Raw genomic sequence first — 20,230 nt, 5'->3', positions numbered from 1 at the left:
TGAGGAGAGAGAAAAGATCAGAAAGATAAGTAAAACGTATTTACAGAAAATGTTGAGAGATGAATTGAGAGCTGAAGTTAAAAGACACAATAATTGGTCACATTATGCCACAACGACAAGGAAACTTGAAACTTGTTTGTACCACTGATTGTGTGGCAAGGAGGCTGGGAAAAGACAGTGTGTGGGGCACTTAGATGAGAAGGAGGTAAGGTTTAGGAACACACTGCACAGAACAAAAGGTATTGATCTTTTAAATGGACGTTAATAAATAGATCACAATAGCATAAACATTTTTGTGAGATGTGAGGGGGGGAGGGGGAGGATAAGAACATGTACAGACTATGTATCACAGTGCCGAGAAGAGGAAATGGGTTGACAGAAAACAAAAGAAAAGGATGGCATGACTGAAAGAGTGTCGAGGTGAGAGAACCTATGGAAACAATAAAAAAGTGCACGAACATGACAAATTAATGGGGTTGACAACAGAAGTAGATCAGACAGCAAGAATTTGTTTTGTTTGTTGGCACGGTGACATAGTGGTCATTCAGTGCTTGGAGAAAGAATGAAAGAAAGAAACAACAAGATGAAAGATAGAAGTGGGACCTACTAGTGGTGCCAGACAACAAGAAAAGGTCAGACGACACAGTATGGGGGGGAAAAATCACAACAGACTCAGTGTGACCGGAAATAAAACTTTATAACGGTTATGAACACGTCAAAATACCAACAGGCCCTGGGCTGGAAGAATAACACACACAAAGACAGGAGTAGTGTTGGAGCAGACTGGAAGAAGAACCACAAAAGATTGTGGAAAATTTGATAAAGACCTGGAGTATTACAAACGTTGAAAGCTAGATGTTTGTGGAAGATAACATGCAGACACCAACAGCGGCTGTGCTATCATGCCCTCCTGACAAAGTCACCTTTATTTCTTATGTTCTAATCCAACACAAAGCAACAGAACAAAAAATAAATGTTTGTTTAAATGACAGGACCCAGTAGACTTTTTTTTTAAAGGTTTGAACTGTGAAATAAGAATAAGAATTTGGCACCTAAGTTCAATGTTGAAGAATACACAAGCTCTAAATATTTTTCTTCCAGTATAATCTTAACAGAGGGTCCATATTCTCATACCAGCAGTCTTGAATATCCAAGTGGAAAAAAGAGCATTACATTAGATTGCTTGCTATTTTTTTGTGTGTACCAGACCCGGTAAAAAATACATCTAGGGAACAGAATGAAAAAACAAAAGCTGAGATGGTGCGCTGGAAATGTTAGTACAGGGTCATAAGCCAGACATCTGTCATTGAGATGGTGCTTACACGGGTGGTCATTGGGGTGTGTCCTTGACTTTGACAAAACCCTAGCTCAAAACTACAGCGCTGTTCACGGGCCACCAGCAATGGCATGTTTACTGTCTGTATTAGTGTGATATTATGGATTCAGTAACACATGTGTTATTGCATATTATATTCATCTATGTATCTTTTTACTTCAGCCATAGTAAATCAAATCTCCTCAAGGGGATCAATAAAAGGGGAATTTATTTCAATTTATTTATTTTATTTTATTTTATTTTTATTTTTATTTTATTTCATTTTAATTAAGTGAACGATCAGACCAAAATGCAACATGTAGATAAATGTTGTCCACGTTTTCTCATGCAGAGTGGGCAGGATGTCTTTGGATCACTCCAGTACAGTTATTCTTTGACCTAACTTCCCAGTTTAAAAGGAATATGTTTTTTTTATTCAAGTGTACGGGTACAATTAGGTCCAGGGATTTACTTCAAGGAAGTTGATCATCTGACAAAAAAAGAAAATGTTCTCAGCCATTTAGTTTCACTGCTGTTATTTATTAAGTACTGTAGGGTATGCAATAATTGTTAGTACATAACAGCTTCATAAAATTAGTCTAACTGAAAAGCAGGCAAACGGAAAATGCACTGCAGATGTTTCATTTGACGAAAGTCTTACCTCTCGCGCAGAAATACTGAGTACACATGCAATGTAGCACATCACACATGTTACGGTAGTTACTGAATAATGTCTTGAAAGTTAATGTTTCGCAAGGATGGGCATAACTCCCCCCCCCCCCCCTCAAAATGAAAAAAAAAAAAAAAAAAAAAAAAAAACTAGAATAATAGAAATAACCCCACCGCCCTGAAAAGTTAAGATATTTAACAATTTTATACCCCCCCCCTCTCAACACTTCCTCAAAAGCATGAATTTTGTGTCAAGAAAATAGCTCTGTACACTTAAATTATAAGAAAAGATATAAAAACTTGAATCTGCCTTAATGATCACCTGGCCAAGACAACCACTTGTTTTTAACGACCACCTCCCACTTCCTCCCTTTGCGTTTTATAAATATTATAACGACAGTACAAAGACATCCATCTGACTAAGATAATCCCTTTTCTCCTTGACAATGAATGGCATCTTGGACTGTACTTGAATTTCCTGTAGATAATAACTATCCAAAAGAAAAGAAAAAATATATACTTCTCAGGGCACCCATCCTTGCTGTCCATATCCGGTTAAACATTTCATATCTAACTTGGGAGAGAACTCACTAAGAGCAACAAAATGTCACTCTGGCAATACAAAAAAAGGTTCAATACTGACTATAAATGTTTGGTTGTTCATCGGAGAGCTCTTGGGACAGGAGGATGTCATCAAACTCAGAGTCAGCCGGCAGTACGGGTTTGGGATTGCTCTGAAAGCGAATCTTGGGGAGGTCTCCTCTCAGAGGGCCTGGGTCTTCTTCGATAAGGCTCTTCGCCGCTACAACACCGGCACAACACAGAATGGGAAAACAACACGAAAAATAAAACTTGCCAAAAGAGCAAAGAATGCACAGAAATTAAAGAGAAAGAGAGAGAAAAAGAGAGAGAGAGAGAGTTGGGGAGAGAGAGGAGATAAAAAAAAGGAAAGAAAGCTCCTCCAAAATATGGCAACAAAAGCATTTCAAACACCACCAGATCTTTTTTACTGTTTCTTCTAGATCATGCACGACAATTATTCTAAGACTATTATAAGACCATTCAGTCCGTTACGAAGAACATTGTGATTTCAGAGAAAACGTAAATGAATCAGAATATAAATAATGCATTAATCAGTTTACTGAATGAGTTTAAATTGTCAGATTGTGTATACAGAGACAGTCATCAAAGCTCTCTATCTGGTGATGAGAAACAGATGCGGAGGAAAATAATATAATAAACATTTTTGACAAGTTACCACTGAACCAGACAACAAGAATGTGGCTCGCTAAGCTAAAGGCAGTTGCAAATATCTACATTTAACTATCAAAGTATCAAAAGAACTTCCTTGATAAAATGGAAGAAGACAACATCGAACAGGTAACTTTGTAAACAATTCAAGTGCAAAGACAGATAAACCAAAAACAACTTAATCATTAATAAACAGGAGTTACAACTAAAATCCTTCGGTACTGAAGCAAAGACTTTTGTCATCAGAGATGATACCATAAAGCTCAATTACGTCTTAAAAATGTTTCTTTTTAATATGATATTGCTACATTCTTGTTAAGTGTTTCAGTTATATTTCATCTTCATGCAAAACTGAGACTATAGGCCTATATATATATGTGTGCTCTTAGTCTGAAATAATGTTTCCAAGAAATTTTATAACAACTCAATACAATTAAGAATTCAAAAAATAAAAAACTTTCAGAAAAAAAGAGACAACAAAGCATTGCAATCGGGTTGAAAGTTGCTGATGTGACATTGCCTTTATTTTATTGTTTTAGAAATACATAATGCAGTTGCTGTCCTCTCACGAAATGTCATTATGGCCTGGAAGTTTCACTGAAGTCTGGCATGACTATGTGCTGAAGTCTGGCATGACTATGTGCTCATTTTTCCACAACTGTTTTATCTCAGGGTAATAAACGTTACATCTCATTGTTCCAATGGGTACTGTGCTGTACACCATGACTCGCATTAGCTGAGTGGGTGGGAGAGGAGATACTCACGCAGACACTGTTTTCCGGACAGGACGAAGCCTGTATTACAGGCACAGGAGAAGGAACCTTCGGCATTGACACAGAGCTGCTCACAGCCTCCATTGCCGTTCAGACACTCGTCAATGTCTGTGAGGAAAAAACATCGTGAGGCATCATGGTGAAATCAGGTGCTCGGTAAAATAATGAAATTGTAGAAACCAGCATTTTTTGCACTTTACGAAATTTTTGTCGAATTTTTTTTTTAGCTCAACACCTTTGGAATCCATTCAAAAACAACTTTCTGTGTGGCTTTGACTGAAAATCATTGATTTAAGGTACGAAAAATGTAAATTTGTAGTTTCCAAGGACTCTTAAGCTTTGGAAGTCACCAAACTTTAGGTGCCATTGTCTTGCTAATTTTACCTCTGAAACCAGCCGACCCTCACCTCCTTCAATGGCCAATATCTTGACTTTTAATCGAAATATAATTATGGGTATTTTTTAAATTGAAAACTTAACACCCTCCCCCCCCCCCCAAGCTTTAAGATGATGCCAATAATGAATAACTCCACATGCAAAAAAAGAAAACAAAACTTGCGCCGGATTCCACTGCGTCATGGCACATATAACGCTAGACAGTACAAAATAGATCCAATTTCATTCTTTACTATACCAAAACTCGTCACTGTCTGCGAGGAAATCATACATAGCATCACTGGTACTAAGTATTAATACTTTATATATAGTAAAGAACAGACCCAATTTGGCCTTTTGATCATCATCACTGACAAATAATAAATGGTTAACTCTGCTTGACCCTGTGTTATAGGGTGAACGCAAAATATTGCGGGGGGTTTCTCATTTTTATATCGCGTTTTCCACTCACCTGTCTATGTCTTTCATTTACAGTATGTACCTACCTGCCTCCACTACTAAACGGCAAACCTCCACCAATGAGAATAAAATCGAAGCAAAAACTCACTCTTTTGAAACTTAAATCCCCTTTTAAAAAAAAGCCCAATGTGTCCAAGGCTGACCTTCACACAAACACCCATCCCTGTTGAGGAGGAATCCCGGCTGGCAGCCACAGGTGTAGCCCCCAGGGTTGTTGTTGCAGATCTGGGTACAGCAGCTGTCAAAGCCCTGGCACTCGTCAATATCTGCACAGACAGAACATTTTGTGGGTAATTGAAGGGTGCCACGAGTAGGTTGCATTTCTTGTCTTTCCCTCTTCAACCTCAGTCTTGGTTGCTTCAACTTCATGACTTTTATCCAGTTGACATGCTTCTCTATACTCAAACAAAGGCTTCTCATACTGTGAGATGAACATCTTACAGTTAGCTACCCTCTGTGCTCTGGAGGGATTTGATTGTTTGAGTGAAGAGAAGCACATCCAAAAGAGGTTGTACCATCAACACTTTGTCATAAAATGGAGGCAATGACTCATGCTTTGTACCATCATCACTTTGTCATAAAACAGTCCCAATAACACACTATGTACTATTAGCACTTTGTCATAAAACAGTCCCAATAACACACTATGTACTATCATCACTTTGTCATAAAACAGTCCCAATAGCACAATATGTACCATCATCACTTTGTCATAAAACAGTCCCAATAACACACTATGTACTATCAGCACTTTGTCATAAAACAGTCCCAATAGCACATAATATACTGTCAGGACTTTGTCATATAATGGAGTCTATAACACGTGTCTTGTGCTATCATCACTTTGTCAAGAAGCAGAAAGAGACAAAAGTATGAAAGCCAAAAACAAACCAAAGCTATTAAGAAAACTCGGATGCAGCGAGAAAGTGAAACCTTGACAGAAAAACTTCAGAGTTAGTTGTTGGTGGATGGTTTGATGAACTGTTCCATTCCACACCAAAGAGTAAACTTTCATACAGTCCACCCTGCTCAAACGAGCACCTGTCCAAGGCAATCTCTTGTGTAAATGACCACTTCCCATCTTTCATATTTTTTTCTATGTTATAATGACACAGTCCAAGAGAACTATCGGTCATTGGGTGGTTGTCTTGGACAAGCTCGAATGAGAATTGCTTCCGACTTCCAATAAAGTTTTCTGTGTAACACTCTCTCCCCAGTTTGGCTCAGGGATTATCCTTGTAATACATAAAAGTGGACCGCAAGTTTGAGATAGGATTTAAAGACATGACTGTATACACGTAAATAAATAACATACACATTACGTGGAGATACACAAATGCTCCAACATAATGCTGTCCCCATGGTTTTATGCACTCCGCATAATTTAGCAAAATTTGATCATTTTTTGCATAATTTCTGATTATTTTCCTTCATCATTATTTGTTAAAATTAACAGAATCGCATAATTTCACATTTTTGGGCTCAGTTTGCATAATTTCATTTTTTTGTGTGCATAAAACCGTGGGGACAGACAGACCCATAAAAGCATAAGAATAGGCATGAGCACACACAAATTCACCTTCGCAAGCCTTGCCATCTGCCTGGAGCTTGTAACCCTTGCGACAAGAACAGACGGGACCGTCCTCTGTGTGCTTACACTTGTGGGCGCAGCCTCCATTTCCGATGTTGCAGAAGTCTACCACCTCCATCTCAATACCTGGATACATTGGCACCAATGTCACCATCATACGCATTTCATATTCTCTAAATAAAAAAAGAAATTATTTTCCGATTCCATAAACTTAAGTCTGTCAACTTCAACAGTCCACACTACAGTCAGCAGTCAAAACATAGACTATGGGATTACAGGAAGAAATGAGAGAACAGTCAAAACAGAAGTCACTTTAAGCCTTAGAAACACGTCTTTGGTCAACATTGATTAAGAACAACAGAAGGGGCAACTCAAGGAAACATGATGGTCACCATTTTCTGAACAAGCAAGAGAACTTTTGAGACTTAGATTTTCGCCAATAAACAAATTCTTATTTAGAGAAAGGAAGAAGCAAGACACTTGACAGAAAAAAAGAATGGTTATCGTATTTTAATAAAATAGTAAACTTCTATATATTACAAGCCAGAATGTTCTTCTCATTTAAAATATTTTCTGTAGACAGAGTTGGAACTTTTTACTACAGCGTTGGAAGAGGCAGAAAAGCTATGTAGGAGTAAAGTTGGGGTACTGGTCAAGAACACTGGTGAGCGTCAGGTCTGCGTAGTCAGAATAACTGTCATAGGTCAAGTCTCCAAAGGGTGACAGTAATATCAAAGTCAACACACTTTTCACATCAATTTAAAAAAGAGAGAAAAAAAGAAATGGCTATATTAGCTTATTGAATTGATACATGTGTGAACACTCAACGCAGGAAGAAAACATCTGAGGGGTAACTGAAAAAGCTTTTTAACAGATTAAATGGAACACTCAAACTATCGTTAGACTGGATATCTTAGAGCTGAGAGTCCAGTACACTATTAGAATAACAGCAATAAGCCAAACATTAATTTAGCAAAGCCTTGTTAAAGCAGAAATCCCAGTTACTTCGTACAGATAAAGAGAAAAGCACTGTATTAGCACAAGAGTCTCATTGTGTATTTCAAAGACTAATAATTATGCTTACAAAAGCTAATGCAGAAATATAAATGCTTTGATCCACCACAAACATGTGCAGACCAAAAATAATTAATATGAATGTGGAACAAACCAAAGTTCACATCAAGCTGTGCAAGAAGGGTACCAGTGTAGGCAAGCAAAACATGATGCACATACACAACAACACAGACAAACAAATAAATGCACAGTAGCAAGCAGAAACATAAAATTATGTGGCAACGGAGGATGAGAAACGAAATGCAAATTCGTGAATAGGAAATTTAGAAAAGGGCGCACATAAAAGTGAAATGGCTTTCAAAAAATAAAGTCTACATTTCGGTACAGCTTCAAAACATAAAACACCTCCATCCCAAATTTACTCTTTGAACAGCCTGCTCACAAAAATGTTAATATTTTTGACACCTTGAAACCACCCCCACCCCCTTTCCAAAAGCACCCAAAAAACAACCAAACTAAGAGACATCCAACCATTGATGATAATATACTCTATTTGTAGCGGCGTTTTATAAAAGCAAAGTGTGCCCGTGACAAACGTCGTAACTTTCTAAGTCTTTACTAGTGGGTAAAACCTAGGAAAGTCACGGCCAATCAATAGCACAATGGTAAAACCTTACAAACTCATTCTCTCTTGTTCAGTAATAAGGAACACAGCCATCTTCTTTGCAAGTGGTCAATGATATTCCCTTTCTTTCTCAAAAGACATTTTTAGACAAGAGAAAGGAATTTAGGAAAAAAAGACTATTGGATTAGCATCTGGTGGGAAAAAATAATAATCCAAAATGAACATAACTTGAAGCTTATTTACAGTTTTTTTTTTCTCCTCACTAGATTTATATAAAAAAATAATTCTGCAACATTTACACACTTAACAAATAACAGGGAACAACATACATTTGGGGGAACAGAATTGAATGCTGCTGCACCGAGCAACTATTGCACTGTGCAAATACATATATATCCTTAAATCTTTACTGCAATGATAAAAAAATCTAATAGACATTCTTCGAAAACAAAATATCAAATAAAATCTAACTTTTGCTCTTAAATCATGAAACAACCTCAAAAGTCCCGATGAGAAGTGACTTGAGTTCCCCTTTTCATAACAGTGGTTTCAAGTAAAATGGGAATCCAAAGTTGCTTTCACAGAAACAATTATGAAAGGGCAGTAAAGCTGACAGAAAAGATATTTTGCATTTTTAAAAAGTACTTGAAAAAGGATGCCATGTATGTCATGCAATGCAGTAGCCTCTGACAAAGAATATTTTAACTATTACTATGAGAGCTACATCTTTAAGATGTTATCCAACTGCACTTTAACAAAAAAAACAACAAACAATGCAATGACGGATATAGATCTATATAGAAATCTCCATTTTTTTTTTGCTTTACACTCAAAATTGACTAAAATTGAATGCACAATTGATACCTTGGATCAGATGTAGCCTACAGTTAGCGTCACCATCTGCATCCTTGCAGATCGAATTTCTTGCTAGCAGCCAAAAATACAGGCAATGTAATATCGTTTACCAATCTAACCTTATTCAGGAATAATCTTATTCAGGAACTGATTTATAGGTTTCACAGGGACGTCTCAGGTATTCACAAAAAAATAAGAAATGAAAACATAAAGATAAACAAAATATATAATAAAAAGTAAATAACGGGTAAAGTGACAGATCAGTTTCAACACAAGCATTAATAAGAAGGGGTAGGATTTCCTCGCTTCTTTAGGAAACAAAGAGTAACCAAATTACATCAATCTGCCACTTACTTAAAAGCAAAGCATACCATCTTAAAGCATGTTTACTCAAAACATGGTATGCTTTACCATAGTAAAGATGATTATTTCTAAAAGTCGTTACCAGGATTTTTGTCTTGATAGGTCATTCTTTCCAACATGGATTCCGCATTATAAGCTTTTGGAAAGTTTTAAAGAGAGAAGAATTTAACAACATGTGAAGTCGAGAAAAAAAATTATGAAAACCGCAAAAACATAACCTATTCACTAAAGCGTCCTTTTCACCCCTCACTATCAATGGGACAGTAAAAGGTTGATGGAATGATTGATGTCTGACATAGCTAAATGTCTCAACAATGTATTCATTATCTTATAGTTGGAGCTATACTGGCCTTATACATTACTATTAACACAATAAATTGTCTTTAGAACGTTAGAACATTTACAAAGCTGCTCAGCAAATGAGAAGATGCCTTAATCTAAACAGAATCATTATCAAAAAGTCTTCGGTCTATGCAACAATCCAAACACGAGTCTGCTGGCCTTTTCCATCACTACAAACAATTTGATTAACATTGCTGATAAACACTGCATAGAGAACGGCCAATTACAAAATGGATAAGTCCTATAAGCTGCTAAAGAAGGATGAAGTGTAGATGCGGCAGGAAGAGCAGAAAAAAAGTTTTGAAAAAACGTGCAAAACTGAGCACGCAAGCTTCAGTGCCGTAAGGAAGAAATACAGGCACGGAGTAACAAGAGAAAAAGGGTAATAGTTTTGCTTACAGCATCCATGAATTTTACGATAAGTTCATTTCTTTATTGTTAGAATGAGAAATTTTGCCCTCGAGGATCAACAGCATCTTCATGACAAGCAATAAAAGATCTTTGGACCAACAAAAGGCTAGCAACTAAACAAAAAAAATATTAACAAATTATTTTGACTAACTACAATATTACAGCACAATCAGATCTGTTTGGTTTAGAACTGCATGACAGAGTAAAAGCCAGAAAAACCTCTGTTGTATATTATATTATTATGCGGATTCTTGCCTGCCAACAAATATGGGTGTATTAAATTTATAACAGCCCTCCCTCCAACCTTCCTGCCTAATTTTTCCCTTCAAATCCCTTCTCAAAATTAAATGTAGTACACTATCACTCCACATGTGTTTATTTAGATAAGACACTTCAATGAACGTGACATACAAAAAAACAATTTTTACCTGCAGTGTTCTCTTATCAGTTGAAACAGGGCATATCGCCACATGCACATGATAAGTCTTTGACACATGAGCAATACATAACAGGACGGACATATAGGTCACAAATACAGATATGAAATTCACATAATCATAACAATACATACACACATACATTTATCATCTTTAACACATCACAAACATAAGACAACCTCAAGGACATTTCTCAGGCAAACTGCCGCAGAGCAGATAGCCATAACATTAAATGTCTTCATTGTAAGCCACAACTTTGAAAGATAAACATTCTTTCTTTCTCTTCAGAGATTTCTTAGTCAGCCATCTACAGGGTTTTTATACCACAAAATAACTGCCCATATTCTATGTCCCTATAAGTGCTATAACTGAAAAGTTCCCCTCCGTTTTGATGCGGCCACATACATTTTGTAGAATGTTTTGGGTACTGATCCAACATCAAAGTTTCTTCACTTTAGGGTGGGGGTCAAATTCATGATTATGAATCAGCATGCTTCAGCAGTCCAACTCTCTGTCAACTTTCAACTCTCAAGATGTCTACAAAGTGATCAATGACTGTAAGTCTGTAAATTTGATGAAGAAAACAGGGGCTAATCGTTGGCCAGGTGTGGGAAATATCCCTAAGGACAATTAAACAAGATCACTGTACACATCTTTGCAACCAAGATAAATGTTTGTCAGGTGAACATCCCAACTCTGGGGGAAATGATAACCCTCATTAATTTCTGCGCATACACACCGGTTGTGACTTACACTGATGACAAAGAGCTTAATAACAGACTCAGGACATTACACACAGAGACACACAAAGAAAAAGTAAGCCAGAAATTACCTTCTCCATTGCTGCTACTCACATTAGTTTGTGCTAAATTGGGAAATGGCAGGAGAAGCAACAAGGCATTAGTAAGGCGTTTACACAGTGGCAGTTAACACACAATACTGCTAGGCATCTCATACTGAGGACTAAACACAAACGTTGCGCTCATGACCTGCACCACCAGAACGGAGCTACACACCTCAACCTGTGATTTCACAAGTCAGCTGCACAGACTTTCACTGTGCACCCCCCTCTCCCCTCAAAAGAAAAAAAAATGCGTTTGTGTGTGGTTTGTGGGGGGGGGGGGGGGCATACTTTAAGCTATAACCAAGAAGTTTAAGTGAAGAAAAATGTTCATTACATAGAGTTGCTGTTGTTTGTATGTTCCATCATAAATACCCCCCCCACCCCCGCAGATAATAGTGCAAGACAAAACATTATTCAAGTGGTGTATTCTTGAGAATGTATGCAAAAATCATTATTTAAAAATTGTCTCCCTTTCATTCCCATCTTTTGTCTCCGGCTTTCGACTTGTATTCTGTTTATTTATTATTTAAAATTCAATCTTCGAATAAAAAGTAGCTAAACTGCTCTTTTGCACCTCTAATCTGACACTAAAACTAGTTAACAGTTCCTATATTCTTCTTCTCTTTGAAGAACTTTTTTTCAAACGGGGTAACCCCCCCCCCCTCCTGGCCAAAAAAACCCCCCAACAATGATAATAAGTTTTTTTTTAAACATCAACAGTGGGCAGGTGACAACCACAACGTTTCGGGGTTAATAAAATTTATAAGCTGAAATAGAAACCAAAGAGATCACTTGTATAATTATGATGACAAAGTGTGTATGTCATGAGAAAGCATAATACACGTACTGTTTTAGTAGGAATAAGGGGGGAGGTAATAATGTTGTGAGACAAACAGTACAGGAACCGATGAATTGATGCTGTGAAGATGAAGAGGAGCAGGAGACTGTAGTTTGTTCTCTTTGGGAAAAGTGGGAGTGGGCGTATTGCGGGGGGGGGGGGGGGGATTGATAGAGACTCAGAGGAAGGAAATGTCTGCAGATCAGAATTGTGCCTCTTCAATGTAAAAGCCAAATTTGAGAAGTGAGGGCAAAACATGATGTGCACCATTTTTAGATGATGTTGAAGGTAGGGTGTCGGAGGAGACTCAAAGGGAAGGTGCACAATTGTATGGTGATGGTGAGGTGCCAGGAGTGGATGTTTAAATGTGTGGTAGTGCAGAACAGGGAGGCGTGGGAATATGAGAGGGTACAAAAGAGAAGAGTACATGTGCACATGGTGAGTGTGTCTGGACCCATTTATGAGAACATGTGTGAGTCTGTGTTTATGTGTGTGTGTGTGTGTGTGTGTGTGTGTGTGTGGAGAGAGAGAGTGAGTGAGAGAGATAGATAGAGAGATAGAGAGAGAGAGAGAGAGAAAGAGAGAGAGAGAGAGAGAGAGAGAGAGAGAGAGAGAGAGAGAGAGAGAGAATGTATGTAACTTAGACATTTCTAAGGTTTAATATTCTACTAGAAATGCTCACAAAACAGAGTTTTATGCAGAAATGCAACAAGGAAAACAAATGCCCGAGGATTAGTTCGTTAATAACATAAGGAAAAGAAAGGACACAGCTTTGGCTAGACTATATAGAAGGGCAAGTGGGCAAGTCACCCTGAGAGTACGTATTGAAATAATAATAGAATAGTTTGTAGTATGTTTTGTAAAAATATGGAATCAATCAGAATACAATAATACAATCGGTTATTTTTCCTTGAAACATAACCCAAACCTCTTGTTCAGGGCCTGCATTTATTTAAAAAAACCTTAAGGAACGTCAAATGCAGCATACAATTTGTACACTGACCAAATAGAACAGCATTCTGACAATGGCAAGTCTTCCCTTGACAAACATGACTCAATAGCAGACCCCATACAACATAAAAATACCCTGAACACGAAGTCTGCTTAGGATTTCATAGAAAAGGGTATATTCTAAATTTTACATTAAGAAATTCCCCTCTACATGGACAAAGACATGTTATAAATTCCGTGTATCTAGTAATGTTCTCCCAAATTGGGCAAAGATATATTCTAAATTCTATGTCAAGTAATTTCTTTTTCAATTTTTATCACAGCTGCAAGACCTACATGTGGGAGTGTTTCTCTCAAACAAGAGACAGAAATAATGTCAGTTAGCTTTCCGGTGTTTTCAGCTAAAACCTTGTACATGTATATCTTTAAAAAATGCTTCACAAGAACATCAGGAATGAAACTGCAACCCATCTCCTGCATGACAAAACTCATAACAAAGAATTAAAGCCATAAAATCAGAACAGAACCCACATTCTTTTCATCTGAAGTCATGTTGCGCACCCCCTACACCACCACAAAGCAGATTCAGCACCAAGTATTATACAGAGTGGCTTACATATTGAGGCAGATAGTCACTCACATGCATCTTACAAAGCATCTTTTAATTTGTAAATACCCTCTTCCACTCTGCTTGATACAATATAGCTGTACAATATAGTTGTATTTCAAGCCAATAGCCATTGTACCAGTCATCAAGAAGCACTATAGTAGTTTTCCGTAGTATTCAAGTTCGATTTTTTTTCATATAAACTGACCGTAATCTGCCACAAAACTACATAACAATCATGTTTAGTTAAGTAAACGAACTCAGAGTTGTTGATCAGTATTGGAGATGCAATTATCATACAAACAGACGGCACAGAGTTATACATGCGCCACAAAGTAAAAATTACATTCCATACTTTGAACTGATTATGTTTAAAATCAAAGACATGAAACATACTGATACTAATGAATTCAAATATATCCCTTCTGATATTATCTTTAAAAGCACTTGCTTGAGTTAATGGACTCACCTGGAGCCGTTTCATTATCAGATGAGAATATATGTCAGAAAATAGCTGTCAACATTGCTCCCTATTATAACATGGTAATGTTTGAGCTGTACAAATGCATGGTCTTTGTGATGGTGTTGCATGTGGTCAATTAATTAGGCCAACCCTGGCCCAGAAATGCTAGTTGCAAGGAGTGCTAGGAAAGGGAATATAAAAAAATAATAAATATTTAAAAAGTATTTTTAAAATATCTTGGAACACCAATCTCTTTCTCTATAGCTTAAAAAACCCTCTACCAAGAGTGAATCAGCAAAAAAGTGTGAAACAGTCTTTTAAAAAAAACCCATCTACCATAGGTCAAAAGATATTTTGGGCAAAAAAATACTAGTGAGCAGTAACAGCTCGTTTCTGACAGATTATAGAGAGTACTCACGATAGCAGGACTTTCCATCCACTCCCAGCTGGTACCCAGGTGTACAAGCACAGGAAAAGGAGCCCGCAGTGTTGATACAGGCTTGTTTGCACTCCCCGTTACCCACTGTGCATTCATCAATATCTGTGACACAGGAAACACAAAACAAAAATTCATGAAGACCTGTCATTTTATTCACAAATATATGTTTACTCGGAAATTCTTTATATAATTCCATTGAATTCTTATCCAACTGAAGCAAATTCTCCCATTTTGTCAACATGACAACAAGGGGGAAAAACAGCGAGTCTCAGAGGAGAAGGACCATTTTGACAAGTAACATGCTTTGTTAAACCTCCAAATGATTGACAACATCTGCAGCTCCAAAAGATAAGGCAAAAATGTACCATTTCATTTTTCAAAAGACGTTCAGTTAGAGAACTATCACATACGCCTATAAATAATTTTTTTTCGACATGTAATATCTCAAATTCATCAAGATTGTGCATAAACTTGTTATTGTTTGCTTTTTGAGTGAGCCAGAGAGCGAGAGAAAGAGAGAGGGGGAGAGAGAGGGAGAGAGAGAGAGAGAGAGAGAGAGAGAGAGAGAGAGAGAGAGAGAGAGAGAGAGAGAGAGAGAGAGAGAGAGAGAGAGAGAGAGAGAGAGAGAGAGAGAGAGAGAGAGAGAGAGAGAGAGAGAGGGGGGGGGACCTGAAAGAGAATGTGCTTTGCATTAAAAGTACTTTTATCTTTTAAGAAAATGATTCACATCAGACCTTCACAAGAGCGTCCATCAGCCCCCAAAGAATAACCTCTGTAGCAACGACACACGGCACGGCCCCGATCACTGACACACTCCTGGGAACAGCCACCATTTCCCACTCGACATGGATTCACCTCTGAAACATATCAAGATATTTTTAAAGCACATATTAAGCAAACCATCATGGAAACTTGTACTGTTCATTTATAAACACAACCCTGTGTAAAATTTACTTGGAAAAGTTTGATCAGATCTAAATTTGCAGATTCCAAGGATACTACAGCTTTGGAAGTCGCCGCACAAGGTGGCCCATTTCTCATTATTTTTCCACTGACGCCAGCAGTGACCCAAACTTCCTTTAATCGCAAATACCTCTACTTTTATTCAAGATAGATGGATATTTTTTTTCATCGAAAGCAAGATACGTGAACAAGCGTCAAGATGATACCAATAACTCCATATGCCCAAACATATATCAGCGTTTGATTCTACCATGTCAAGATATATTTTTGCTTTTTTTTTTAAGGGAGAGGGGGCGGATTTTTTCTATCCATTGTAAAGTAACAAGACTTTTTAACTCTGCTTATTAATTTCCTCTCAAGTCAGCCGATTTTCCTGATTTCATTAATGGAAGGGCGCGGTGGCGGAGCGGTTGGTGTGCTCGTCTCCGAAGTGGAAAGTCCGGGTTCGAGCCTCAGTTTGGACAAGGATTTTTTTCGCCCCCTCCAGCCCACCCAGCAGTAATGGGTACCTGACTTTGAGTTGGGGAAGTAAAGGCGGCGTGGGAAGGGACTGGCCACCCTACCAAATTATGCTGAAGGCTCAGGAAGTTGACTCACTAACAATGCCAATGTCCTGATCGGATGCGGGAACAACTTTACTTTTTTTTTACCATTAAAGCATGAAAAGATTGCATCTGAAATTCAATGAATCTAAAATCATAGGTTTTTGAGAGCAAATCTCCCGCGTGTTGTCATGATCTTGTTATGTAAGTAAACGTTTACAGCAATTACAAACAAAAGAAGGGAAAACAAATCAACTTATTACATAGTTTATATCTTACTTAAACTTACACATAATATAATATCAAATGCTATGCCAAAACAAAACAAAAATAAAAAAAATCCTAATATGGTATTCATCCCAACAACATTCTTATAATTATTGGTAATTATTGTCAATGATGTATACCTCCATTGACAGAACTTGAACCATACGGAGGGGGATTTGGGGGGGGGGGGGCTGCTTCGACCCTGGTTATCAGTGCCAGATCAATCTGAAACAAAACATCTTCTAAAAAGGAAGGAAGCAGTACTCAATAAAATAGACTAGTGACTATTGTACCAATCAGACTGACCCCTCATATTATGTAAAATGGCAAATAGCCAGTTCCGCCAGCTTTTCTTGACTGTCAAGAAGAGAGTATATAAAACAGAAAAACCCCCGACAACTGTAAGTAAATAATTGACTAAAGAAGTTACCTTCACAAGCCTTCCCATCTGCACCAAGCCTGAAGCCCTCCTGACAGCGGCAGTAGTAGTGTCCATTGTAGCCGTCTACACAGGTGTGCTGGCAGCCACCATTGCTCACACTGCAGCCAGACACAGCTGCAACACAGAGAAGAACGACAACAGATTATAAAACGTTTTGTGAGACATTACATTTTTCCACATCATGCAGTATTTGAAGAGATCCTTAGACTTATTTCTTTCCTTTTGACTTAAAAGTCAACTCCACAACTCCAATAAAAAAAGAAGAGTAAAACTAGAAGAGTTTATCACGGCAGGCCAAGGGTCCTAACATTGACACTCATAGAAATGATTACAAGTTATACACATACACAACCCCCCCCCTCCCCTCCATAAGTGTTTTAAACATTCCTTCCATAAATGCTTGATATACACAAAGAAGCAGGTAGCAATGAAATTATATTTGTACAGGTTAACTATCTACGAGTATGTATGATGAAGTAACAGAACATTAATTATAAAATTGAAGTGTTCATGGGCACGTATGTTATTTCATGTCAAATCTAAGGCAGAAGGCACAAGTAAATCACTATACTATATTACTAAGGATACTAATCATGCGACAGGAAAATACAGACAGCCCTAAAAATGGAACCAACAATAAAAGAAAAAGTGTTTAAACATAAAACTGACAATGAAAGCAAATTAAAAGAAATGGTTGACTAACGACAGTCAAACAACATTTCAAATGCATTCAAAGTACACACACGTAAAATATTACCTTTCCAACTTTACATCATCACTGATGAAAACCTCAATTGCTTTTCATTGAGATGAAAATGCACTCCCTGATTCAGGTCAAAGTAAGTTCAAATGTAATGTGAGGACCTCCAAATATTGGAGATCCAGGAGTAAAATGATTGCCATCCTGTTACTCTTTTTGGAGCAACTGAATACTGGAACTGGAATTATGTATTCTATGAGTAGCAAGCCAGTGAGGGATTCTCTACGAGATTTCCCTTTTTGTCTTTTCTCTACCCTGAAACCTGACAAGAGGTGCGCTTACTGCAGACTTCAAAGTACTTGATTTCTGAACAGGATTTCCGCGAGCATAATGATTCATTCGTAGCTTTCTGAGAGGACTGCTTTGCCCACTGTTTGTAGGAATAGAGGTACTTTTCAGCATGTCATACTTCAAAACTTTAGAAACCTCGTCACTAGAATAGCGGACTCTTGTACAATCCTTTTTGTTTCTTCGCTCACCAGTCAAAGAGCCATAGTCTACCAAGTATGAACCAGCTGAGAATTGACCTGCTGTAGAATCTACTGGCACTGGAGGAGATCTTGAACAAGTATTGTGGACATTTAAAGAAAAATAGGAGCCACATACTTTATTGGGCTCTCTTTGCTTTTGTTTCTCCTCGTCACCGCCTTGCTCTTCTCCAGAGGGATTCATCCTCACAATAAACCTTTTCAGTTGTATCATCGTTTGCACGGATGACTGAGAGGTGCTGGACATTTTCTCCTCTTCTGAACTGGAAGAAGCACAGGGTGTTTCTCTTTGTTGATCTTTAAAGGACACATCATCAGACTGGTCATTGGCACTATCAGCATCTTTAACAACGGCTACAACTGCCCGAATCTTCTTTTCTGTGGCAGACCGATTTATATAACTCTTTAAGCCTGCCAAGGCTTGAATGATGGTTCGTTCATAATCATCTCCTACAGGATCAAAAGCTTGATTCAGCCCTTTTTTTTTCTTTTTGTGGAGTATGTCCCGTCCTACTGGTTGGTTTCCAATTTGATCTTTGTTACTCTTCTTCCAGTTTGACCTTTGCCAATGACCAGTATTGAAAGCGTTTTCATGTGAAGAAGAATGTTGACCTACTTCACAAACACGATTGCTTTTGACACTTTTCTTATCTGAGAAGTCACCCACTGGATAACAGGAATGTTCATCATGTTTTTCAATAATATAAGAACTAGATTTAGAATCAGTTGTTTCTTTAATTTCATCTTTGAACCCCAACTGATGGCTATAACTGTAAAGCATCATGCGTTTCTCATTACTGTAGAAGAGTCTAAAAACACAAATTGAAAGCACTACAGTTAGAAATGTAGCAAGATAAATAATCAACATATCCGAGTCTTCCTGTCTGATAACATTAATCAGCATAAAGAGCAGCACTATTGGATTCCGAGATGGCATTTTAGCAAAACGTTTCCACATTAAATTTTGACTGGTGTTGAGTGAATAAAGGCTTTAATTTGATGATTTGATGGTATGGAACAATTACCGAAATGTCTCGCCTGTTAGGCCAAGCCCTGCAGACTCAGAGCTCTAGAGTTAGACTAGATTTTCTAAAAGACCTAATCTGGACTAGATCTAGATCTAGATCTAGATCTAATAGACCATCTAGACCTAGATCTAGAATCTAGATTCTAGATCTAGAATTCTAGATTTGTAGTAAAAACTGCCCGCGTTTGATTCACTTGCAGGCCTTGCAGAATGGACTAGATTCTAGATCTAGATATATAGATCTAGATTAGATCTAGATCTAGATAGATCTAGAATCGAGATACACTGGATTCATTCGGTCACTATTTCAGTGCAACTGCAAAAGCTCATATAATTATACAGTTGTGGTCAGCGTTCATGAATAAAACTGCACGACTCCAAGAAGGGCATTTCACAGTGCTGACACAGTATGCAAACCCATCTTTCGCTAGTCGCTACGCGGTGTTGTTGCCATTGTTGATCTCATTTCCATGGCATTTCGTGCGCAATTCACGAACTCTAAAACTTAACAACTTCCGCCCAAAAGTAATTGCCAGATCATTCACAAATTTTAATATCATTCTAATATCTTAATTAATGACATTAAATGTTTAAAAAGTAAAACGTTAGCCTAGCTATCACTGGGTTATAATAATATACTGCCATTTATACTTATAGCCTCATTGTTAGACTACAACAACAATAGGCATTCTGTGTTGTACATGTAAACTATTACTTAGACAGTTACTATGATAATTAAGTAGCCCGGCAAGACGATTATAGTCCTATTATAAAATATGAACGACTCAAGAAGCAATAATAATATAGATATGAGTGTATCCTGCAGGGTTATACTTTTCAAGCAAATCAGGGAGTGTTGATCTGTGCGTAGGTCTGTTTCAAAAAGGTTATAAGTAGATGGTACTATTTATGACCTCTTGGATCTATTTACACAAGTGCAAGAGGTCACAGTGCTGGTGGAGCTCATAGGCTAGAAATTTTTTTTAAAGTCCACCGATATAGAATATGCCAAGTTGCCTTTTGCTGAATGTTCTTTCATAGATCTAACTAGAAGCAGAATGAAAAGACAAACAAACACCAACATTTTCACACACACAC

General features: G+C 37.6%; 1 protein-coding gene across 1 annotated transcript in view; it reads right to left on the bottom strand.

Annotated features, from left to right (window-relative positions):
• The window catches only part of LOC101848617 (multiple epidermal growth factor-like domains protein 6), a gene marked incomplete at its 5' end in the record, with an annotated part of 158,990 nt that overhangs the window by 50,435 nt on the left and 88,325 nt on the right, over positions 1–20,230 (bottom strand). The window contains 9 exon segments of the mRNA XM_035972725.1: positions 2,628–2,786; positions 4,000–4,116; positions 5,007–5,129; positions 6,443–6,580; positions 8,958–9,020; positions 11,334–11,366; positions 14,623–14,745; positions 15,378–15,500; positions 16,846–16,971. Of these exon segments, the coding sequence (XP_035828618.1) occupies positions 2,628–2,786; positions 4,000–4,116; positions 5,007–5,129; positions 6,443–6,580; positions 8,958–9,020; positions 11,334–11,366; positions 14,623–14,745; positions 15,378–15,500; positions 16,846–16,971 (1,005 nt within the window).

This window comes from Aplysia californica, unplaced genomic scaffold, assembly GCF_000002075.1.
Source record: "Aplysia californica isolate F4 #8 unplaced genomic scaffold, AplCal3.0 scaffold00814, whole genome shotgun sequence".
In the NCBI taxonomy this organism is placed as follows: domain Eukaryota; kingdom Metazoa; phylum Mollusca; class Gastropoda; order Aplysiida; family Aplysiidae; genus Aplysia; species Aplysia californica.
This window is presented reverse-complemented; position numbering and strand designations above follow the sequence as displayed.